This window comes from Pelobates fuscus, chromosome 2, assembly GCF_036172605.1.
Source record: "Pelobates fuscus isolate aPelFus1 chromosome 2, aPelFus1.pri, whole genome shotgun sequence".
Taxonomy (NCBI): Eukaryota; Metazoa; Chordata; class Amphibia; order Anura; family Pelobatidae; genus Pelobates; species Pelobates fuscus.
The window spans coordinates 26810883-26834485 of record NC_086318.1 but is presented as its reverse complement, the minus strand read 5'-3'; the positions used below and the strand labels follow the sequence as shown (position 1 = coordinate 26834485).

Here is a 23603-nt window from a genome sequence, read left to right as displayed (position 1 = left end):
CACAGATTGCCGTCACATCCTCTATCCTCTCATGGTAGGGTTTGAGCATGTTCACGTGGAGCATGCGTCTCTTCCCTACCCCTGAGCAGGGGCCAATCACATAGGTAGTGTCGCATCGCTGCTCTACTACCTGGTATGGGCCTTGCCAGATGGCCTGCAGCTTGTCTGTGCGGACGGGTTTTAAAATTAACACCTTCTGTCCCACCTGAAAGCTGCGGTCTCTGGCTCCTCTATCGTACCAGCGTCGCTGGCGTTGCTGAGCCGCCTGGAGGTTGGTGTGCACAGCCTGAGTTAGCGCCTCCAGACGGTCTCTGAACTCCAGTACATATTATACGATAGGGGTTTCGTTAGTTGTACTCTCTCCCTCCCAGTGTTCTCTAATCAAGTTCAAGGGTCCCCGCACCCTTCTTCCAAACAGTAGTTCAAATGGGGAGAATCCGGTCGACTCTTGGGGGACCTCTCTATACGCAAAGAGTAGGTGAGGCAGGAACCTCTCCCAGTCTTTGTGGGTTTCCCTGAACATCCGAAGCATCTGTTACAGCGTCCCGTTGAACCTCTCACATAGTCCATTGGACTGGGGGTGGTAGGCGGAATTGACTATTGGCTTAATGCCACATACCTTCCACATATGTTGGGTGACCTCGGCAGTAAATTGGGTGCCCCGGTCCGATATTATTTCTTGGGGGAACCCTACCCTGGAAAACACTTTCATCAAGGCTTCAGCTACGGTCTCAGCATGAATGTTAGTGAGGGCCACAGCCTCGGGGTACCTGCTGGCGTAGTCCACTACGGTTAAAATGTACTTTTTGCCAGAGGGACTGGGTTTTGGCAGGGGCCCTACTATGTCTACAGCTACCCTGCTGAAGGGCTCTGCAATAATGGGTAGGGGACATAACTTGGCCTTGTGGCGATCCCCTCGTTTACCTACTCGCTGGCAAACGTCGCAGGAGGTGCAATACTGTTGCACATCCTGAGAGATTCCGGGCCAGAAAAACGCATGCGTTAAGCGATATCGGGTGCGGGTCATCCCTAGGTGTCCTGACAAGGGAATATCATGAGCAATTCTAAGCAGCTCCTGCCTATATTTCTGCGGTACCACTAACTGTTTGTTGGTCAAGGTGACAGACCCCCCCACGTCCTTTGCCGTGACACGGTATAATAACCCTTTCTCCCACGTGTACCGCTCCCCCTCTAGCCCCGCCTGGTCAACGTGTGCCCGGTCCCTATATACTTGTAGGGTGGGGTCTGTCTGTACTTCGGTCGCAAAGGTGGTCGGGGTATCCCAGGACATGGGAGTCGGGTGGGGGTCATGGTCTCTTACCTGAGCCTCAGAGTGTATCGGTGTAGCCGTGGTGCGAGCCTGCTGCCGTGTAGTTACGGGATGGGCCTCCTGGTAGGGAGCCTGGGGTATAAAAGCGGAAGTCATCTGGCCCAAGTCATTCCCCAGTACAACATCTGCGGGTAAATTTTGCATAAGCCCCACTTCCACAGTTCCCTCTCCCACACCCCAATCCAAATGTACCTTGGCAGTGGGTAGCCGGTATACTGCTCCCCCTGCCACCCGTACTGCCACTGATCCGCCAGTGTGAGTTGCGCCTGGTACCAAATGCGGTGCAACCAAAGTTAGAGTGGCTCCCGAATCCCGGAGCCCTTGTACCTCCTTCCCCTCCAGGGTCACTAGCTGCCGATGATGTTGTCGGTTGTCGGTGGCTCGGACCGACATTACTTCGTGGAGTACCCCTAGAGGTTCCTCGATTTGAGCGCTCAGCATTTCCTGGGTGGCTGGTGCTACCTGATAGTGATGCGCAGCAGCCCTTGGTGTTAAATTTTGTCGCACCTGGTTCCAAGCTTGTCGGCTCCGGTTTTGCGTACACTCACGAGAAATATGTCCCCACTACTTGCAGGTGTGACATTGAATGTTAGCCCGGCCATTGTATCGAGAGGGGGGTGGTGGATTATTTAGTGCTGGCCTGGACAGGGGTACTGTGGGGCCGGTAGGCGAAAAATTATTGGGTGGCCCGGTAATCCGAGGGAGAGTCTTACTTTGGAGTCCGTGATGCCTCCTGGCATCAAAATGCTGATCCGCCAATCTAGCGGCTTCGGGTAGGGTGAGTGGTTTCCGATCTCTCACCCATTCTTGTGCTTCTGGGGACAAACCATTAAAGAATTGCTCCAGCAGCATTAACTGCCGCAATTCCTCCATATTGGTAGCGTTGCTGGCTTGTATCCAGCCTTGTGATGCTTGATCCAGCTTGTGCGCCCACTCTGCATGAGAATCTTTCTCAGGTTTGCGCAAGCCCCTGAACTTGCGCCGGTACGCCTCTGGGGTAATGGCATACCTCTCCAAGATCGCCCTCTTTACTTTAGGGTAATCTTTGCTGTCCTCTCGGGGCACAGCGCGGTAGGCTTCAGCTGCCCTACCCGATAATTTGCCTGCCAGTAGGGGGACCCATACTGCGGGTTCCAAGTCGTGCAAATCACACAGCCTCTCGAAATCCTGTAAATACCCGTCGATCTCGTCCTTTTCTTCACAAAACACTTTAAATGCGTGATGTGGGACTTTGGGTTTTACCTGTCCGTATATGGAGGCAGTAACAGACTCTGCCCTAGGCGGTGTCTCCGGTGTGCGGTTTGCCATCAGATAATCCTGCACATCTGACATCAGCACGGTCAATATCTCCAAGGGTACTGGCTGTGGCAGAAAAGCCATCCTGGTTCTTAGCTCTTTCTGGTATGGGGTCTCTTCCATGGCTGGTGGAGGTGTACTGCTGCGAGCTCCGTCTCCCTCCATCAGTTCAGCGATCAGCACAGCTTTGGATTTGTTGCTGGCTATCTTACCCCTGGCTTCCAGTAGCTCTTTTAAAGTCTGTCGTTTCAGTATGGTATAATCAATCTCCATACGAATTGCCCTTGCTTTCCTTGTTCGGTAGTTCCAGTTTACACGAACACTGCTTTTCGGCTGTAAGGTTCGGATCCCGTCGCTTGCCACCAATTGTAACGGAATGCAGTATATTAGTCCACGATATCCGTTGGTATCTTCAGGTAATCCACAGTCAGAGTAGAAAGCACGGCAATATTCCCAATCCTCCCAATAACCGGACGAAACACAGTTTGGGAGTCAACTAACTTGCTTTATTCACAGACTTCCATATTTATGCAGTTCCCCTTGCAAGGGGTTTCCGTACAGATGTTACAGGGGATTTCTCCCATCAGGCAGCCTGATTATCCCAACAGGCATTGCTGCACGAGAGGGATACTCCCACCAAAATGGACGATTAAGTGGATTATCCCCTCGTGCAGCAAAACCGACAATTTATACAGAAATCTATATTTTATACAATTTTGCTCGCTTTTAGACGAATGACCGTTCGGTAGATAGCTGGGGTCGGCGGGCACATTTAGTGAGAATACCGCTCCGATCCCAGCTAAACTAACCGAACGCCGCACAAAATACATTAAAACATTGAGTTCGGTTTAAAAGTACTGAACATCTATGGGGAACAGAATGTGCCGAACGCGGAACTCCCGAACACTCTGGAAGTCCAGCGGTGTTCGGATCATTGAGTAGCCGTTTTCAGTTCCAGGCTCTCGAGGACCGAACACCGCTGCAGAGACAAAGGATCCAAGATGGCCGACCGCCGCATGGTCGGTAGCCGAACGACGGCCACCTAGGAGAGCCCTTAATTACCGATTGCAACATTGTTGCAATCGGTTAATTGGTGCCACACGACTTGTGAGTGGGTGGTCTACCTGGGGAGCCCGCATTCGTATGGCGAACGGCCTGGATAGCCGTGTTTCGTCAAACGAAAGGGTTTTGTATGCTGGCAGCGTACGGCTGCCAGCATGCGAACGGCCATAATACAGTACATACACAGTTTAAAATACACAGTATATATTCAGCCTACGGACAACCTTTAATAACTATAGTCCAGAAGTGGCTAGGTTTGCCACAAACATTTACTCTCACATTCTCTCATGTAGTGGATACACACATTCTAATTACAGCTAGATCTATAATAGTGATATTATGGAAAAATCACATAACTATCTCTATCGGATATCTCTATGGCAAATAAACACTATATATCAAGCCACACACTTTTTATATGGTAATATAGTATAGCCCCCAAAAATGTTACCTTCATTTTGATTGTGTGAATGCCAATCTTACCTGTGTTTTCGACTGTGAAAATTTAATTATTTGTACACAACATTCAAATCTTTTGTATCATTTTTTTACTTTACATTATTTTATGTTATGTTTTCTATTACACTACAATGTGTTTTTGTATTATACTATATTGTGTTTTGCTACATTATATTACTATACTTAAATAAATAAACTCTAAACAGATCTTATATCTGAAGCTAACTTTTAAGCAACTCAATATCACCCATAATCACAGCAAATTTCTACAGATATATTTATAGAGAGAGATTTTTTATAGTCATAAAACTGCTATAATATTGCCTTTTTGTCAGCATTTGTGATTTTGAAACAACTTGATCTAGAACACGACAGATGGGAACAAATTGAAATATCTATAGGGGGGATGTAAAGATGTGTTTATTTATAATAAATTAAATATTTCAGATTTTTTTTTGTTCCAGTTCAATTCATTATCAATTTAACATATTTATAACTTAGTTATTATAGGAAGTTATTATAAAAAATTATAGTATTTGAAGGTTTACTTGTTACAGGATTTTCCATGCATGTTTATGGAGGAAGGAGTGGTTCCCTTAGGGTTGTGATGGAGTCAGCCTCTTCACCTTTGGTACATGTATATATACTGTCCATAAGCCATATGTCAGACAATAAGGAAAAGAGAGAGGATCCTTTATACAGTTACCATGGAATTTACCAAGATATTACTGCTGATTGTAGCTGAATGGGCGATTGGCCTGGCTTTACCTGTGCAGGTATGAATATGTATTCAGAGATAGAGAGGCATTGGTTAGTTTAGAAATGTTCTGTTGTTATCTTGTCCAAACATAGACCGCATTAATGTTTATTTGCTTTCCAACAGGTCAACAATAATGTATATGGAGGTAAGTATTATATTAATACCTAGACCTGTACAATAGTTATTAATATGATAAATTTTAGCTCCTGATGTTGCGATCTCTCATGATCTAATACATACAGAATGACTGTTAGCTGCTATGATTTATTAAGTCAGAGATTTCAGATCAAATTGTTAAACAAAAAGGTGAATTTGTTGTTTTACGTTTTCTATAATATAAACATTCCTCTATAATTTGTTTTTCTCTTTCCTCCGGAAACTATCAATGATCTATGTAAAGAGGCTAAAACAGTTTTCGCACAGATAGAAGCTGCAAACAAAGGTGAGATTTACAAAAATATTCCAAATGCTAGTTATCCTGCTTCTCACAGGGATGTTTTAAAGGAAATTGTATCACATACATTTCAAGGCATTCTACTCGTACTTAGATGCATGGATTCCATGACTAGTGGAATTTGTTTGTTACTAATCTCATCTAAGTTTTTTTAAATTACTGAAACGCGAGTACACGTGTGTTATTCGTATATATTTTTTTGCTTTTACAGAAAACAATTATTTGTATTATTATTTTTTAAATTGCATGAAATGATTTAATTTTGTTGGAATGTGCAGAATAATAAAATATTAAAGTTTATTGTAATTATTATTATTATTATTATTATATTATCTATTTTTAAAAACTTTAATATAAATATGCCATCTTCACAATGTATTATTTTGGTAATTTAAGCATTACATTTAGGTTCATTAATAGCTTCTTATAATATCCTTTTTTATGAAAAAAATATATATATACTTTTTGCATGTATTTTGCATTAAACTATTTATAGGAAACTGTCACTACATTTCATATTAATATATCATTATGTTACTAACCAGTGACTCTTAAAAAATGTCCGACTGACCTAATATAGTAGATTCCAATCACCCCACACTATTATATGCTACAATAAGAAAATAAGCTGCAATATGAATACTAGCTACAATATTTATATATGCAAGAAACATATATAAATTTAAATGACATGTAGAAATCCAAATCTCTTTATCCTGCACATGGGTGCCTCCGTCTTTGACAGAGGTTATAAGTGGTTTTCAATGTTTTACTCACTAGTATAAATTCAAGAGTCCTGACAGTTCCCCTTTAATGCTTAAAGGGTTACTCCAACCACCATGACCAGTTCTGCATTTTAGCAGTGGTTATGGTGGTAGGAATCAGTACGTGCTGTGTGTCAACTTGAAAAATACTATTTCACATACACACGCATTCTGAGATATTCTTAATTGTTTGCAGGGCCAGCCCTACCTGCCAGCACAGTTTTGTTGTTTTGTTTTTTTTAATTTCTCAGTAGAGCATTATTTATTAAATAAACATATGATGTAAAAAGGGTTGGAGACTGTTTCATGAAACACATCAGTTTTAATTCTAATTCATAGGGATGTTGCATTTAAACGTTCTCTCTTTAAATTGGTATCTGGATAACATCCCAAATGGTGCAAGTTTTATTTTAATGGTTGACAGTATTAAAAAGATAAAACAATAAAAAAAAATGTAAAAATCAAGAAATAGAATAATATAGCTTAATTTATATGCTCGCTAGTACATGGGCCAGTCCTAACCTTGGAAACTAGTATTTGTTATTTGTTTACGACAATTAGTCAGCTTCCTTTCCCCAATCTCCTTCCACCAATGAAACTCAATGCTGGACATATGGTGAAGGTGTGATAAAATATTTATGGAGAATAACAAGACCTAAATATTTCAATTTATTAATATCGATATGTACATTATTAAAAGTGTTGTTTGGTTGCTTGTTATTACTATAGCATGTGTTTCCTCTTTCTTTCCTGTTTCATGAAATTGATTCATTTTAATTCCAGGTATCAGCAAGCATCTAGTGCATGGAGACATTGTCGTTAATACTGGCCGGAGTGTGAAGAATTGCTATAGTTGCTTCTGGCCGTCATCCCCGGATGGAGTGGTTCCTGTCCCTTATGTTATTTCCTCAGTATACTGTAAGTTATTATAAACATTTGTTTAACAAAAATATTCTCATATATGTAACAAATTATTGCTTGTATCTTCTCTCTACAGCTAGCATTCAGAAATTGCTCATTACTGAGGGCATGAAACAAATTGAACTCATGAGTTGTGTGACGTTTGTTCAGAGAACATCACAATGGGACTATATCAGTATAGAGTCTGGAAGTGGGTGAGTTTACGTATATGGCAGTCTGGTAAGAACATGTTAAAATATATTACAGCCTGGAAAAACTGAGCAGGGCCAAGTTTGGTTTGGCACACTCTGTGCTCTGAGCTACAAATTCCATGATGTTCATTGAGTATGTCTTGATCATGATCATGGGAGATGTAAGATGATCTAAAGTTTAGCTCTTATATTCCTTATTATTCTATTCTCTGCAACAATGTACTAATTTAAGTTATTTATTGAATTTCTTTACATAACTTCGTAGGTGCTGGTCAGATGTAGCAAGGCAAGGTGGCAAACAAACTGTCAGCCTGAACAAGTCCGGCTGCCTTGGCTCTGGAGTAATCCAGCATGAACTGATGCACTCACTGGGATTTTACCATGAGCATAGCAGGAACGACAGAGATAATTACATTGAAATCCGGTGGCAGTACATCGATGAAGGTGAGTAATTAAATTAATATATGAAAAAAACATGTCCAAAGAAACCACATTTTCATAGACTGATGAAAAGTGACAGGAGAGATTGGCAAATCTTTTCACATAGTTAATAGCCTGTAAACTATAGAGGTCAACACTATCCTTTTAAGATGAATGGTAACTGTCATGTTTGCAAATGTATTTCTTTTCAGTTAACAAGCACAACTTTAACATCGAGGACACCAACAACATGAGCCTTCCGTATGATTATACATCAGTCATGCATTACCAAAAGTGAGTTATTTTCTTTGTAGACTTTGTCTAGTCTTATAATGATATTGTATAGACTTGTGCACTATTCAAATTTCCAGCTACTCTGATATAATTTGGAATGAAAAGTATATTTAGTTTAGTCCCAAATAAATTTAATTAGTTGATTCATTTGGGATGAAGTTCGTCCCATATTTCCAGTTTGGAATTTCTATTTCGAAAAATGGAATGCCCCGATCACTGGCAAATCTTGTTTTGTTTTAGAAAGTACATAAGTCCCTATTTTGGTGTCTTTATATGGGTATGCCAAATTTAAGGGTATTAAATTAGGGAGAGATCTATGTTTAGCAGATGTCTTCCTATTTTAGTATCCTAAATCAAATTGGTACCATTATGAGAGAGTGCTATATTTTAGGGTACCACATTAGAGAGCTGTTTATTAGATATAGCTCCCTTATTTGGTATCATTAAACATGGCAATCCCAAATAAGGTACACATTTAGGGAGCTACCTAATAAGCAGTTTATATATCAAAATTAAGAAACAGGCTTTACCTAATTTTGATCTTTCAACTGTTTAGTAGATAACTCCATAAATAAAATTTGTACCATTATGTGAGAGTGCAATATGTTAGGGTACCAGATTAAAGAGCTGTATTATAAATATATCCCTTATTTGGTATCCTTAAATATGGCAATTTTACATAAGGATACCAAAGGAGCGCTTTACTAAGCAGCTTAAAGAGAAGCCATGTTCTTCATTGTGGTCTTTCAGCTCAACAGTAGATTATTCCCTAATTTGGTACCCTCCCTTATGTGGAATTATCATATTTAAGGATATCAAATTAGGAACCTGTTGAGTAAACAGCTCCATCATTTTGTGATTTTAGTCTTAAAGGGGCACTCCAGACCGATAGATCAGTTGAGCTTACTGAAATGCTTTATGTGGGAAGAAAAGTGAATACGAATTGACACTTTTATAAGTTACCCCTGTTGCACGCCCCTGGCTGTCATTCAGATTACAGATCCTGTTAGGTCCTGGTTGTTTAGCTCTGTGGAGCTAAACTCAAGAGGCAGGGAATGTCCTAGAACACCTGCCTTGCTAAGATTTCTCCCTGAAGTCTGCGATTGGACTGCCACAGAAAGTCTGGGTGGTGTAAGAAGGGGATGGCGTGCAATGGCAGCAGAAAAATGATCTGCAACTCTTCAAGCTGTTGTTAGATAACCCATTGGACAAATGCATAACTAAATGCATTCATGTTTTCTTTTGGGATGCATCTAAAAAAAAGAGATTTAGACATCAATTGTTTTCCTTTTTGGCTAACAAAAATTGTGCCTCTTTCTACAGTACTGCTTTCACTAACACCCCTGGTCAAGCTACAGTAGTTGCAAAAAGTGACCCTTCTTTACCACTTGGACAGAAAATAGGATTGAGCCACCTGGATCTGATCAAACTTAACAAACTTTATAACTGCAGTAAGTATGTCCCTAATATGTAATGTTATTATGTCAAACATTGTGTCTAAGAAATGTGGCACAAATGTCTTAGAATGGTTCAGAACTTTGTATCAGAAATTAGAAAGTAATAATCTTTCTGTTTCCTTAGATGTCTGCCGGGAAAAACTAATGGATCTATCAGGGTCTTTCTCAACTGGCAACATCTCATTTGGAAACGATGGGAGCTGCCTCTGGTTAATTCAAACTGACTCTTTCAAACTGGTTGGTAATAAAACGAATGGGATAAGTTTTATTATTAGAATCTCAATACAGTTTATATTTTATTTGGTATTTACAGCTTTATCAGATTTGTTTTTAAATTGTTTGTTTAAAATATATCCTTGTTTATAGCAAATATTGCATTATTGTTAGAGACATAATGTATATACAGGAATATTATAGATTTAGAAAAGACTGTACAGAATTAACTCATTTATGTAGTCCCACACCCATGGCAGGATTTACATAGGGGTTCATAGAGCTGAAGCTCCAGGCTCCAGGCTCCATATAATAATATATTTTTGAATACTCTGCACATGCTTTTGCTTTGTGCAGAGGGAATTAAGTATGGAAAGGGATGCAGGGGAACAAAACTAGCGTGGAAAAAAGCAGACTTTTCACAGTGTGCAAATACTCTTGCTAGTAAGAAGGGAAGGAGAGGAGTGGAAAAGTGAACAAGGGGGACACCAGGGAACTGTCCCCAGAAAGTTTAGTCTGCATAGTACATCCTTAATTGTTGAGCGTGTGTGATTAGCAGGAAGCCGAGCATGCATTTATGCCAGATTGACCTTTCAATTCTTCAGGCAGACCAGATGGGTCTGCCCCTTTGTGCCGTGCTAGTGACTTCATTTGCGTCACTGGCCCACCTCCTTCTACCTCGTCTACCAGCGTCTAACTTCACAGAATGCCAATGTTGGATGAATGGATTTGGTTGAGAGATAAACACAAGATATTAGCATAGGGTATGTGTATTCTTATAAATGAATCCTGTGAGTTTCCCTCCAGCACCACCTCCACCAGATACAAGACACTTGGGATTTATGACTGTTTTACTATTTTCTGTCGCTAAGATACTGTTTTTTTCAGCACTAGGTCCAATAGTCTATTTTTCCAGCCAGGACCGGTGCTAGGATTTTTAGTTACACAGGCGAAGATGCATTTTGGTGCCCCCCACCCTCGTTTAAAATAAGGTTCATGCAAACACAGAAATAATCATGCAGAGACATACAGACACAGACAGAGACATACATGCATACAGAGACATGCAGGCATATAAAGACATACATACAGAGGCATACCGTCATACAGACACATACATACATAGACATACAGAAACATACATAGAGACATCCAGGCATACAGAAACATACATACATACAGGCATACAAAGACATACACGCATACAGAGACATACCGTCGTACAGACACATACATATATACAGGTATACAGAGACATACAGGCATACAGACACATACGTACAAAGACATACAGGCATACAGACACATACATTTGTACATACAGAGACATACAGGCATACAGAAACATACAGACACATACATTTTGTACAGAGACATACAGGCATACAGAGACATACAGGCATACAGAAACATACATACAAAGACATACAGGCATACAGAGACCTACATACATACATACATACAGAGACATGCATACATACAGAGACATACACAATTACATACTTACATCAGTTCAATCTTGTCCCCTGGATGCATGCTCCATGGAGAATGTCCTGCAGCCCAGCCCCATCACAGGGCGCCAGCCGCGCTGTGTGGTACACAGGGAGCAGGGATATGATGTCATTCATATCCTCGCCCCCTCCACACAACCTGTGGCAGACACCAGGGTAGGTGCAGTGGCGTACACATGACCCATGGGGCCCCAGTGCGCAAATTGATCCGTGCCCCCCCCCCTCGCGTTTACTCTGCACGGGCCGGGGCTGCAACACATGGCGGCGGGCACCTGGTCGCAGGGGTTGCAGGGCTGTGACCCCTGAGACCGCGGTATGTACGCCAGTGCATGCAGATGCACACACACTTAAAGGACCACTACAGACACCCAGATCACATCAGCTCAATTAAGTGGTCTGGGTGTCAGGTCCCTCTAGTTTTAACCCTGCAGCTGAAAACATAGCAGTTTCACCGAGGGTTAATCCAGCCTCTAGTGGATGTCTCACTGACAGCCGCTAGAGGAGCTTCCGCTATTCTAAAACACTCAACGTCCATAGGAAAGCATTGAGTAATTCTTTCCTATGGGCGGTTTGAATGCGTGCGCGGCAAGAGCATTCGGAGCTGAGAGGCGGAGGGATCCCCAGCGTCAAGGGAGTCCGGCGCTAGAGAAAGGTAAGTGCTGAAGACACACACACACACTCTCATGAACAGATGAATACACACCAGCTAACAGACACACACATTTACTGACAGACACACTCAGCGACAGACATACATACACACTCACTTACAAAACATACACTCTCACTGACAAACACACTCACTAACAGACATCAAACAGACTCACTAATACACACACACACACACACTCAGCAAGAGACACACAGTAACACACTCACTGACACTCACTAGCAGACACACTCACTGACACACTAGCAGACACACACACTGACACTAGCAGACACACTCACTGACACTCACTAGCAGACACACACACTGACACTCACTAGCATACACTCATTGACTCTCACTAGCAGACACACTCACTGACACTCACTATCAGACACACACACTGACACTCACTAGCAGACACACACACTGACACTCACTAGCAGACACACTCACTGACAATCACTAGCAGACACACACACTGACACTCACTTGCAGACACACACACTGACACTCACTAGCAGACACACTCACCGACACTCACTAGCAGACACACACACTGACACTCACTAGCAGACACACACACTGACACCCACTAGCAGACACACACACTGACACTCACTAGCAGACACACTCACTGAACACACTCACTGACACTCACTAGCAGACACACACACTGACACTCACTAGCAGACACACACACTGACACTCACTAGCAGACACACACACTGACACTCACTAGCAGACACACTCACTGACACTCACTAGCAGACACACTCACTGACACTCACTAGCAGACACACACACTGACACTCACTAGCAGACACACTCACTGACACTCACTAGCAGACACACACACTGACACTCACTAGAAGACACACACACTGACACTCACTAGCAGACACACTCACTGACACTCACTAGCAGACACACACACTGACACTCACTAGCAGACACACACACTGACACTCACTAGCAGACACATACACTGACACTCACTAGAAGACACACACACTGACACTCACTAGCAGACACACACACTGACACTCACTAGCAGACACACTCACTGACACTCACTAGCAGACACACACTGACACTCACTAGCAGACACACACACACACTAACACATGTTTTTTTTTTAATTTAATCCCCCAGCCTCCTTACCTTTTGGAGTGCTGAAGGGATTCCCTGGGGTTCAGTGGTGCTGCTGGGCTCCTGGGCGGGCAGGCAGACAGGCAGGCAGGCAGGCTGGCTGGCTGGCTGGCGGGCACGCGCGAGGGAGGGAGCACTCTCCCATGTGTGCTTCCTCTTCAGCTCCCTCGCGCACCGCGTAGGGATGCCGGCGCCGGAAGATGACGTCATCTTTCGGCTCCGGTATCAGTATGCGGCGTGCGAGGGAGCTGAAGAGAAAGCACACATGGGAGAGTGCTCCCTCGCGCGCCCGCAGAACCGGGCGCTCGGCCACGCTACAATAGGTCGTCTGTTGGAGTGGAGCGCAGTGTGCTTCCCTCCTTCCGGTCAGCCTGATTTTGCGCCCCCAGGGCCGGTGCGCCCTTGTCAGGGTACCTGTGGTCTCTACCTCCAAAAGAGGTAGAGACTTAGCTGTTCCACCATCCAGACGGTCTGATGACTCCCTTCCCCGCGGTCTATCCGGTCATGCGAGGGAGTGACTGCCTTTTAGACCATCTAGGCAGGAAGTCATCATCAGGACACTCCCCCGGATCGACCTGTCAGTCAATTGCTGCAGGACCAATCAGGACGTCTCGGAGGTGTGGTTACTGCTCTGAACAGGGTATTTAACAGAGCTTCCTTCATTAGCTCATTGCCCTTTCGTGGTTCTAGCTTGTTCTAGTCACTCAGTGCTTGTGTATTCTATTATCCCTTTTGGTTTTGACCCGGCTTGTTTACCTTACTCTGCTTATCTCTGTTACCCTTGATTCGGCTTGTCTCTCGCTTACCTGTCTTCTGTTACCCTCGACCTCGGCTTGTCTTTGACCATTCTATACGGTACTACTTACGTTAGTCCGGTCATTCTAAGGTCCGGTATACGTATCTGGCTACTGTTTGTACTCTGCGTGTTGGATCCCTGTCCCGATCCTGACATTACGACAGGGCCAATGGATCCTGCAAGTACAAACAGTCAGCTGGCTTCTCCTGATCCTAGGTTTGAAGCCATGGATCACAGAATGGATCAGATGGCGCTTGCGCTACAGGCTCTATTATCTCATGCCAATAACCCACCAGAGGAGATACATAATACCCCTGTTTCTCCTGTCAGTTTAGGTCTAGAGGTAGCCACAGTGGGTGCTTCTTCTTGCATTACCCCCCCCAGTACGCTATGGTGGGGCTCCTGAGAAGTGTCGTGGTTTTTTAAACCAAATTAGTATCCACTTTGAATTGCAACCCCGCTCTTATCCTACAGATAGGGCAAAGGTAGGATTTATTATCACCCTACTTATTGAGAAAGCTCTGAGATGGGCCAACCCACTATGGGAGAACGATAACCCATTAGTGTATAACTATAACGCATTTGTAGCTGCTTTTAGAAGAACATTTGATCCTCCAGGTAGAAAGGTTAATGCAGCCAGATTACTGTTGCGCCTGAGACAGGAGAACCGAACACTGGTGGATTATGCACTAGAGTTCAGGTCTCTGGCGTCAGAAGTCAAGTGGAATGAGCAGGCGTATATGGATGTATTTTTGAATGGCCTATCTGAAGTAATCCTTGATGAGGTTGCTACCAGAGAACTCCCTGAGAATTTAGAAGATTTAATTTCGTTCATCTCTCGTATAGATGAACGTTTAAGAGAGAGACAGAACACTCGAGAGAGGAACCGGAGACCTTCTTTTAGGTTAGCCCCCGCTTTTCCAAGTCCTGACTCCACGGTATCTTTGCTTCCTGAACCTATGCAGATAGGTTATACCCGCCTCTCTGAGGAGGAAAGACAGTACAGGAGAAGAGAGGGTTTGTGTATGTATTGTGGAGCCAAGGGTCATTTACTCTCGAACTGTCCTAACCGTCCGGGAAACGCTCGCACCTAAGTCTCTCTAGAGGACAAGCCTTGGGTGTTTCTGTTTTGTCCTCTACTCCTAATTATAAAGATCACAGGCTTCTGCTACCAGTTTCCTTAACTTGGGAGAAGGAAGTAGTAAGGGCTATGGCATTGATAGATTCCGGTGCTGCTGAGAATTTTATCGACCAAGCCTTTGCTATTAAGAACAATTTCCCATCCCAGCTAAGGGAGACACCCTTGGCCGTTGAGGCCATAGATGGTAGACCACTACTAGACCCTGTTATCTTTCGTGAAACCATACCCATTAGTTTAAACGTTGGTATCCTACACGTGGAGAATTGATCTCTTTTGCTCATTTCATCCCCTTCCGTTCCCATAGTTCTGGGGTACCCATGGTTGAAGAAACATAACCCTATTATCGATTGGGAGTTAGGGGAGATACTCTCGTGGGGCCAGGGTTGCCAGGATAGGTGTTTATGCAAGGTTTCTCCATTAGCTAATGTTAACATACCTGAGACTCCTATTCAGTCCACAGAAAGACAGATACCAGACCTTTACCTAGACTTAAAGGCAGTATTTGACAAGAAGAATGCCGATTCTTTGCCGCCACACAGGCCATTTGATTGTAAAATTAAGCTCCTACCTGGGACTATGCCTCCGAGGGGCCATGTATATCCTTTGTCTGTTCAGGAAAACTTGGTTCTAGAGGAGTATATTCGGGAGAACTTAGAAAAGGGATTCATTAGGAGGTCTTCTTCCCCGGCCGGGGCTGGGTTCTTTTTCGTTAAGAAAAAGGATGGCACGCTGAGACCTTGTATCGATTACCGAGGCTTGAATAAAATAACTGTCAGAAATGCCTATCCTATTCCACTTATTACCGAGTTATTTGATCGTCTTAAGGGCTCCAAAATCTTCACCAAGTTAGATCTCAGAGGGGCATATAATTTGGTGAGAGTCCAGCAGGGACACGAGTGGATGACGGCGTTCAATACTCGGTACGGTCACTATGAATACACAGTTATGCCGTTTGGACTTTGCAATGCTCCTGCAGTATTTCAGGATCTGATTAATGAGGTACTTAGGGAGTTTCAACATGATTGTGTCATTGTCTACCTAGACGACATACTGATACACTCTAGGGAGATTGAAACTCACCATAGACAGGTCAGAGCGGTATTACAGAAACTTCTGCAACATGGTCTATACTGTAAATTGGAAAAATGCAGCTTTGATCAGTCTCAGATAGATTTTCTTGGTTACGTGATTTCTGGGGAAGGTTTTAAGATGGACCCTGACAAACTCCAGTCTATTTTAGATTGGCCATTACCTAAGGGACTCAAGGCTATTCAGAGGTTTATTGGTTTCTCCAATTATTATAGGCGCTTCATTAAGGGTTACTCGTCTATTATTGCGCCCATTACCAATATGACCAAACAGGGGGCAGAAACTAAGACGTGGTCTCCTGAAGCTCTCGCTGCTTTCAAGAGGCTCAAAGAACTTTTTGCTTCTGCTCCAATATTAGTCCATCCTGATACGACTTTGCCGTTTCTACTCGAGGTCGATGCCTCTGAGACAGGAGTAGGTGCGGTTCTGTCACAAAGATTAGCGGTAGATAAACCATTACACCCGTGTGGTTTTTTTTCCAGGAAACTTTCTGGGGCTGAGAGCAGATATGACATCGGAGACAGGGAACTGTTAGCAGTCATTAAAGCCTTAAAGGAGTGGAGACATTTGTTGGAGGGGACCCTACACCCTATTACGATTTTGACAGACCACAAAAACTTGTCATATATTGGGGAGGCTAAGCGCTTATCCTCTAGACAAGCTCGTTGGTCCTTATTCCTGACTCACTTCAATTATGTACTGACTTACAGACCTGGTTCTAAAAACTCTAAAGCCGATGCATTATCTCGCCAATATGAACCTTCTACTGTACCTGAACCAGTTCTTTCTTCTATAGTTTCGAAGTGCAATATCATTGCTAATACGAATCTCAGGATTCATTCTCCATTACTGGCCGAGATCATTAAGTTGCAACATCTCGCACCTAAACAGACCCCTGCGGGTCGTCATTTCGTTCCTCCTGCTTTTCAACTGGAACTTTTACAGTGTTTACATAATAGCAAGATGGCGGGACATCCTGGTATTCGCAAAACTTACGCCTTGATCTCTAAGGACTTCTGGTGGTCTACTTTACGGAGGGATGTTGAGGAGTTCATCGCTGCATGTGAAGTTTGTACTAAAACCAAACAACCCCATACGCTTCCATGTGGACTCCTGCAACCCTTGGAGGTTCCAGAGAAACCATGGTCCTGTTTGGCCATGGACTTTATTGTCGATCTACCTATCTCTAAAAGACAGACTGTTATCCTCACCGTGGTTGACAGGTTTACTAGGATGGCACACTTCATTCCTCTGCCTAAACTTCCGTCTTCTCCCGAATTGGCAGAGATATTCGCCAAGGAGATTTTTCGCCTACATGGGATACCCTCTCAAATTGTATCGGACAGAGGCTCCCAATTTGTTTCCCGCTTTTGGAGGTCCTTCTGCTCTCAACTTGGTATTAAATTAAACTTTTCTTCTGCCTATCATCCTCAGTCTAACGGAGCTGCTGAACGTACCAACCAGAAAATTGAACAATATTTACGATGCTTTGTTTCTGAACACCAGGATGATTGGGTCGGTTTGATTCCTTGGGCGGAGTTTGCACACAACAATCTCGTTTGCGATTCTACTCATTCAAGCCCCTTCTTCATGAATTATGGTTTTCATCCGTCTATTCTTCCTTCGGATTCTCCTTCCCAGGGGGTGCCGTCGGTTGATGTTCATGTTGCCAATTTGAGGAAGTTGTGGGATCAAACTCGACAAATCCTTGTGCACAACTCTATGTTGGTCAAGAAACACGCTGATAAACGTAGAAGGGCGGCTCCGGTCTTTGTTCCAGGTGATAGGGTATGGCTGTGCACGAGGAACATCCGTTTAAAAGTGCCCTCCATGAAGTTCGCTCCTCGGTATATTGGACCCTACAGGGTGCTGACCCGTATCAATCCGGTTGCGTATCGTTTAGCTCTTCCTAATACCTTACGCATTCCGAACTCGTTTCACGTTTCATTGCTGAAACCACTCATATGTAACAGATTTTCCTCCACAATAGCCCCTCCTCGCTCCGTTCAGGTGGAGGGTCAGGAGGAGTATGAGGTCAACTCTATTATTGATTCTCGAATCTCCCGGGGGAGAGTACAATATCTGGTTGATTGGAAGGGATATGGTCCTGAGGAGAGGAGTTGGGTACCTCAGGAGGATGTTCATGCTCCCCGTCTCCGCAGGGCGTATCACTCTCGCTTCCCATCTCGTCCCGGTTCATTCCGCCCGGTGGGCGTATCTGAGAGGGGGGGTACTGTCAGGGTACCTGTGGTCTCTACCTCCAAAAGAGGTAGAGACTTAGCTGTTCCACCATCCAGACGGTCTGATGACTCCCTTCCCCGCTGTCTATCCGGTCATGCAAGGCCGGCCGCGAGGGAGTGACTGCCTTTTACACCATCTAGGCAGGAAGTCATCATCAGGACACTCCCCCGGATCGACCTGTCAGTCAATTGCTGCAGGACCAATCAGGACGTCTCGGAGGTGTGGTTACTGCTCTGAACAGGGTATTTAACAGAGCTTCCTTCATTAGCTCATTGCCCTGTCGTGGTTCTAGCTTGTTCTAGTCACTCAGTGCTTGTGTATTCTATTATCCCTTTTGGTTTTGACCCGGCTTGTTTACCTTACTCTGCTTATCTCTGTTACCCTTGATTCGGCTTGTCTCTCGCTTACCTGTCTTCTGTTACCCTCGACCTCGGCTTGTCTTTGACCATTCTATACGGTACTACTTACGTTAGTCCGGCCATTCTAAGGTCCGGTATACGTATCTGGCTACTGTTTGTACTCTGCGTGTTGGATCCCTGTCCCGATCCTGACAGCCCTAAGGCGGCTGCCTGGGCCGCCTTATGGTAGCACCGGCCCTGTTTCCAGCCCTGTACACACCCAATATAAGTCCCCATAAAGTAACTACACGCCACATTTAAATCCCATTTCTTGAAGATAATAGTTTGGCTTATATCTTGTTGAAGTTTACAAGTCCATGACAGACTGAAATTTTATCAATGAGTCCCTTATTCATAACTGAAATTATTTATTATATTAACCCCTTAAGGACACATGACATGTCTGACATGTCACGATTCCCTTTTATTCCAGAAGTTTGGTCCTTAAGGGGTTAAATAACACTATAGGGTCAGTAACACAAATATGTATACCTAAACCTTTAGTGTTAAAAACACTACCTAGCCCCCTGTGCCCCCCCCCCACCCCCTACTTGCCCTTGAAATATAGTAAAAGTTACCTTTATTCCGGTCTGCTGGTGCCGGCTCTGTCCCTGATCTGTCTCCTATGCTGACATAATCAGAAGTGATTATCTCAGTCATTTACAATGCTTTCCCATTGGAAAGTATTGGATTGGTTGAGCCAAACGCTGCCCTGGCTAATCCGCATCTCCTCATAGAACTGACACAGGAAACACCCCTAGTGGTTGTTTGAGGAATAACCATTAGAGGTGTTATGTAAACACTACCTATCTCTGAAAAGGCAGTGTTTACAGCAAAATGCCTGCAGGGACATGGTATAGACCCCAGAACAACTACAATAAGCGGTAGTTGTTCTGGTGACTATGGTGTCTCTTTAACCCCTTAAGGACCAAACTTCTGTAATAAAAGGGAATCATGACATGTCACACATGTCGTGTGTCCTTAAGGGGTTAAAGGCACACTATGAGCCCCAAATCAACTTTAGCTTAATAGAGAGGTTTAGGTCTATGGACCAAGCATTGGTGAACAGTGGTCACTTTAGTGGTGTACCTGGAAGGGTATTAGCAGGCAAGTGCCATTTTCCTGTAGAGTCTGGGCATCTATTGGCAAGCAGGGCCACTTTTCTCATCTATTAGCAAGCAGGGGTCACATTTCTGCAGTGACAGGGTTGATGTTCCAGGAGGGATAAGCCAAATGGCAAATTATTTAGATAAACCAGAAAAAATGGTCAGAGTTGTGGCAACTGACATTTAATGTGGAGAAGTGCAAGATAATGTATCTTTGACATAAAAACCCAAGGGCAGAGTACAGAATATTTGATAGAGTCCTAACCTCAACATCTGAGGAAAGGGATTTAGCGGTGATTATTTCTGATGACTTAAAGGTAGGCAGACAATGTAATAGAGCAGCAGGAAATGCTAGCAGAATGCTTGGTTGTATAGGGAGAGGTATTAGCAGTAGAAAGAGGGAAGTGATCATGCCATTGTACAGAACACTGGTGAGACCTCACTTGGAGTATTGTATGCAGTACTGGAGACAGTATCTCCAGAAGGATATTTATACTTTAGAGAGAGTTCAGAGAAGGGCTACTAAACTGGTTCATGGATTGCAGGATAAAACTCACAAGGAAAGGTTAAAGGATCTTAACATGTATAGCTTGGAGGAAAGACGAGACAGGGGGGGTATGATAGAAACTTTGAAATACATAAACGGAATTAACACAGTAAAGGAGGAGACCATATTTAAAAGAAGAAAAACTACCACAACAAGAGGACATAGTCTTAAATTAGAGGGGCAAAGGTTTAAAAATACTATCAGGAAGTATTACTTTACTGAGAGGGTAGTGGATGCATGGAATAGCCTTCCAGCTGAAGATGTAGAGGTTAACACAGTAAAGGAGTTTAAGCATGCGTGGGATAGGCATAAGGCTATCCTAACTATAAGATAAGGCCAGGGACTAATGAAAGTATTTAGAAAATTGGGCAGACTAGATGGGTCGAATAGTTCTTATCTGCCGTCAAGTTCTATGTTTCTATGGAGCACCTGGGGCATTTATTTTCAAGCAATGGCCATCCTGAGGTTCCTGATTGCTTATTTGCAAGCAGGGTCATTTTCTTTGATGGGTTCCTAGGCAGTTATTGGCAAGCAAATGGCCACTTTCTGATGATGCTTAGGTGTTTATTGCTACCGGTGCCAATTTGTGTGGTTGCCTGAGTGGCTATTACTGACTAGGGGCCCCCATTTTATCTGGACTCCTGTTTCTTAGGAAAATGGCTTTGAAATCTGAAAAAAAAAAAAGCTTTGAAAACGTGCAAAACTATTTGCTTGAATACTAGTTAGGCAAGAGGCTATTAACTAGGCAAATTGTGTTTTGAAGCTAAAAGCTTTTTTTGCCTAAATGTACTATTTGCCTACCACATATACACTCAAAATGCCTTATTAAGTTAAAGTTGTATTAGTGCTCAGAATATTCCTTTTAGATATTTCCTATATTCTGTACTGACATTTTATTTGATCTAATGATACTTCTCATGTTGTGATCTCTTGTACCCAGGCTCACCTACTGCTCAGTAATGTCAATATCCCTGCTTCTGCCGGATGCTCTGACAGCTATATAAAGGTCTACAATGGGAACAGTAAATCTGCTGATGTTCTCTTGGACAAGACTTGTGGAGATGTAATAATCCCACCTCTTATTTCTGTTGGGTATAGCATGCTAATAGAATTTGTGAGCAACCAGGCACCAAACCTTAGCACATTTAGCGGTGTCTATAAGACAGGTAAGGTACTTCTTTATGTTAACACAAATAAGTCTCTCATTAATTTAAAAATATCCTTTGTATTTTTTTTGAATTTCTAACATTTTTAATATGCAGGTATTTTAGAAAAACAAATGCCATTAATCACATGTACGAATGATATATTGGTGGGCAATTGGCAAATGAAGGTTCTGTTTTCATGTATTTTAAGATGAACTGAAGGTGACATTTTGTCATATCAACATCTGTAGGAACTGCCATTATAAAAAAAAAGATACATATTACTAAATAAAGGATATTTTAATAACTAATAAAAAAAAAACACTGAAGTAGAATATGTAGTCATTGAAAGACTGTATGTGTTTTAGTCACTACAGCAGGATATTAGATGTATCTCTGTTCTCCATTAATACACATACATTTGTTGCATGCTCAGTTAATTCCACCTTAAAAAAATATGCACCTGTGTGCATGGAAATATTGGACAATCACTTTGTAACTGTTTAATGGAATATGGTGCTTTATGAAATCATATTTATTTACCCACAGTTTCTTACGGAGGAACTTTAACCAGCCCTTCTGGAAGAATCATCTCTCCATCCTATGGCAAGGCATATCCCAACAATATAGATGCTGAATGGTCCATTATAGCTCCACCACAGTCTAAAGTAAGGACAACCAGGGTATCAATACTTTATCAATACAATTAGAAAGTGGTGAAATATGTTCTATAGAAAACAAAAACATAGCAGACATATGAAGTAAGTCTTATTGTTTTTTATTATTATTAGTATTTTATTTTGAGTCATGTATATTTTCAGAAAACAAAATGTAGAAAAAAGAAATGTATGAATAATAGTAGTAATAGTGTAATTATCTGTTATGTCAATGAAGGCTGAAGCCCAAAAGCCATCAAACACAGTTCTAACAATGTCCTCTGTAACTTAGGTGTTTCTGGAATTCCTTGATTTTGACCTGCAAGATTGCTCAGATTGTTCCTGTGACTCTCTGACTATAATTGATGGCGCCAGCACAACTTCCCCAGTCCTGGGCAAATACTGCAACACTGATGTACCCGAGTCTTTAAAATCTTCTGGAAATGTGATGATATTGAAGTTTCAGAGTGATAGCCAGACAAGTTCTAGTGGTTTCTTTTTATCATATTTCTTTGGTAAGGATTACAAATGAAATAACAGTCAGCAGCATGCACCACAGCAGCGATATATTTATATAGAGGCCTTAAATTATTCCTTGCAGTATCTTAATTTTTTGAATCGACATTTCTATATATTGTTTCCATCAGTGGCATAACAAAATAACTCAGGTCTTGGTGCAAAAATCTGTTACAGAAATTGCAAGTAGATAGATCCTCAGCTGCTGTACAAATCCCATAAGCCTTTGCCAGCTGCAGATTGACTATTTACCCATCCTTGCAGGAATCCGTTTCTATGCAGTTTCTGTGTATGTAGGTCTGTTTTATATGGAGTATATTTGTGTGAATGTTTATATATTTGTCCACAATGCTCATTTTTGTATGTAGTGTAGGCATTTAAATGCCGGTGTGTGTGTAGTGTTTGTGTATGAATAAAGACAGGAAAGGACTGTGCCACATACAGTAAGATAAAATAAATTGAAGTAAAATAAGGATAATAAAATACAATAAGAATAAAAAATAAAAAATACTATGAGTCTTGTGTCAGCTGTGCAGACAGTCACATATGAAAGTGTCTCTTATTAAAAGAGTAGGTTCAGCTGTAGTTCCTAGATTCTTTATGCTTGGAGGATGTGGAAGGTCTAGGTGTCTTTGGTCTCCGTATGTGGGCAAAGAAGAGACAGAGATAACCTAATAGTGCAATATGTCAAGACTTAGTAAGCCATGTATTGGTAATAATGGCATTGCACTCACATATACAGGAGCTTTGGCCAGCTCTAGTGTGGATCGCCTATAGTGGTATAATCCCCACTATGGAGATATTGTGAAGGTTGGTTTTAGCTGGTGGTGGCCTAGGTGCTTAGAGAGGAAATAAAAGACAGCCACAGATAGTGCTCTCAGTAAAACAAAAATAGTTGTGTAAAATGTAAAAAGATGCTACTCACAAGTGTAAGTAAGAATATTTCCTAGAAAGTGCATTTTGCTGTATGTATACATGTGCATCCCATGTTAGTGATGTTCAGATTGTAGGAACACATACATTAAAATGTTAGAA

The 23603-nt window shown here is 42.6% G+C and overlaps 1 protein-coding gene across 1 annotated transcript; it reads left to right on the top strand.

The window, feature by feature from the left end:
* Positions 1-4854: 4854 nt before the first annotated feature.
* Positions 4855-22584, top strand: LOC134586112 (astacin-like metalloendopeptidase). The gene is made up of 11 exons (XM_063441622.1): positions 4855-4923; positions 5031-5052; positions 6909-7043; positions 7123-7240; positions 7503-7681; positions 7870-7951; positions 9275-9402; positions 9533-9645; positions 21192-21417; positions 21946-22064; positions 22345-22584. Exons 1-11 carry the CDS (start codon positions 4855-4857, stop codon positions 22582-22584), a joined length of 1431 nt encoding a protein of 476 aa, XP_063297692.1.
* The last annotated feature ends 1019 nt before the right edge of the window (positions 22585-23603 follow it).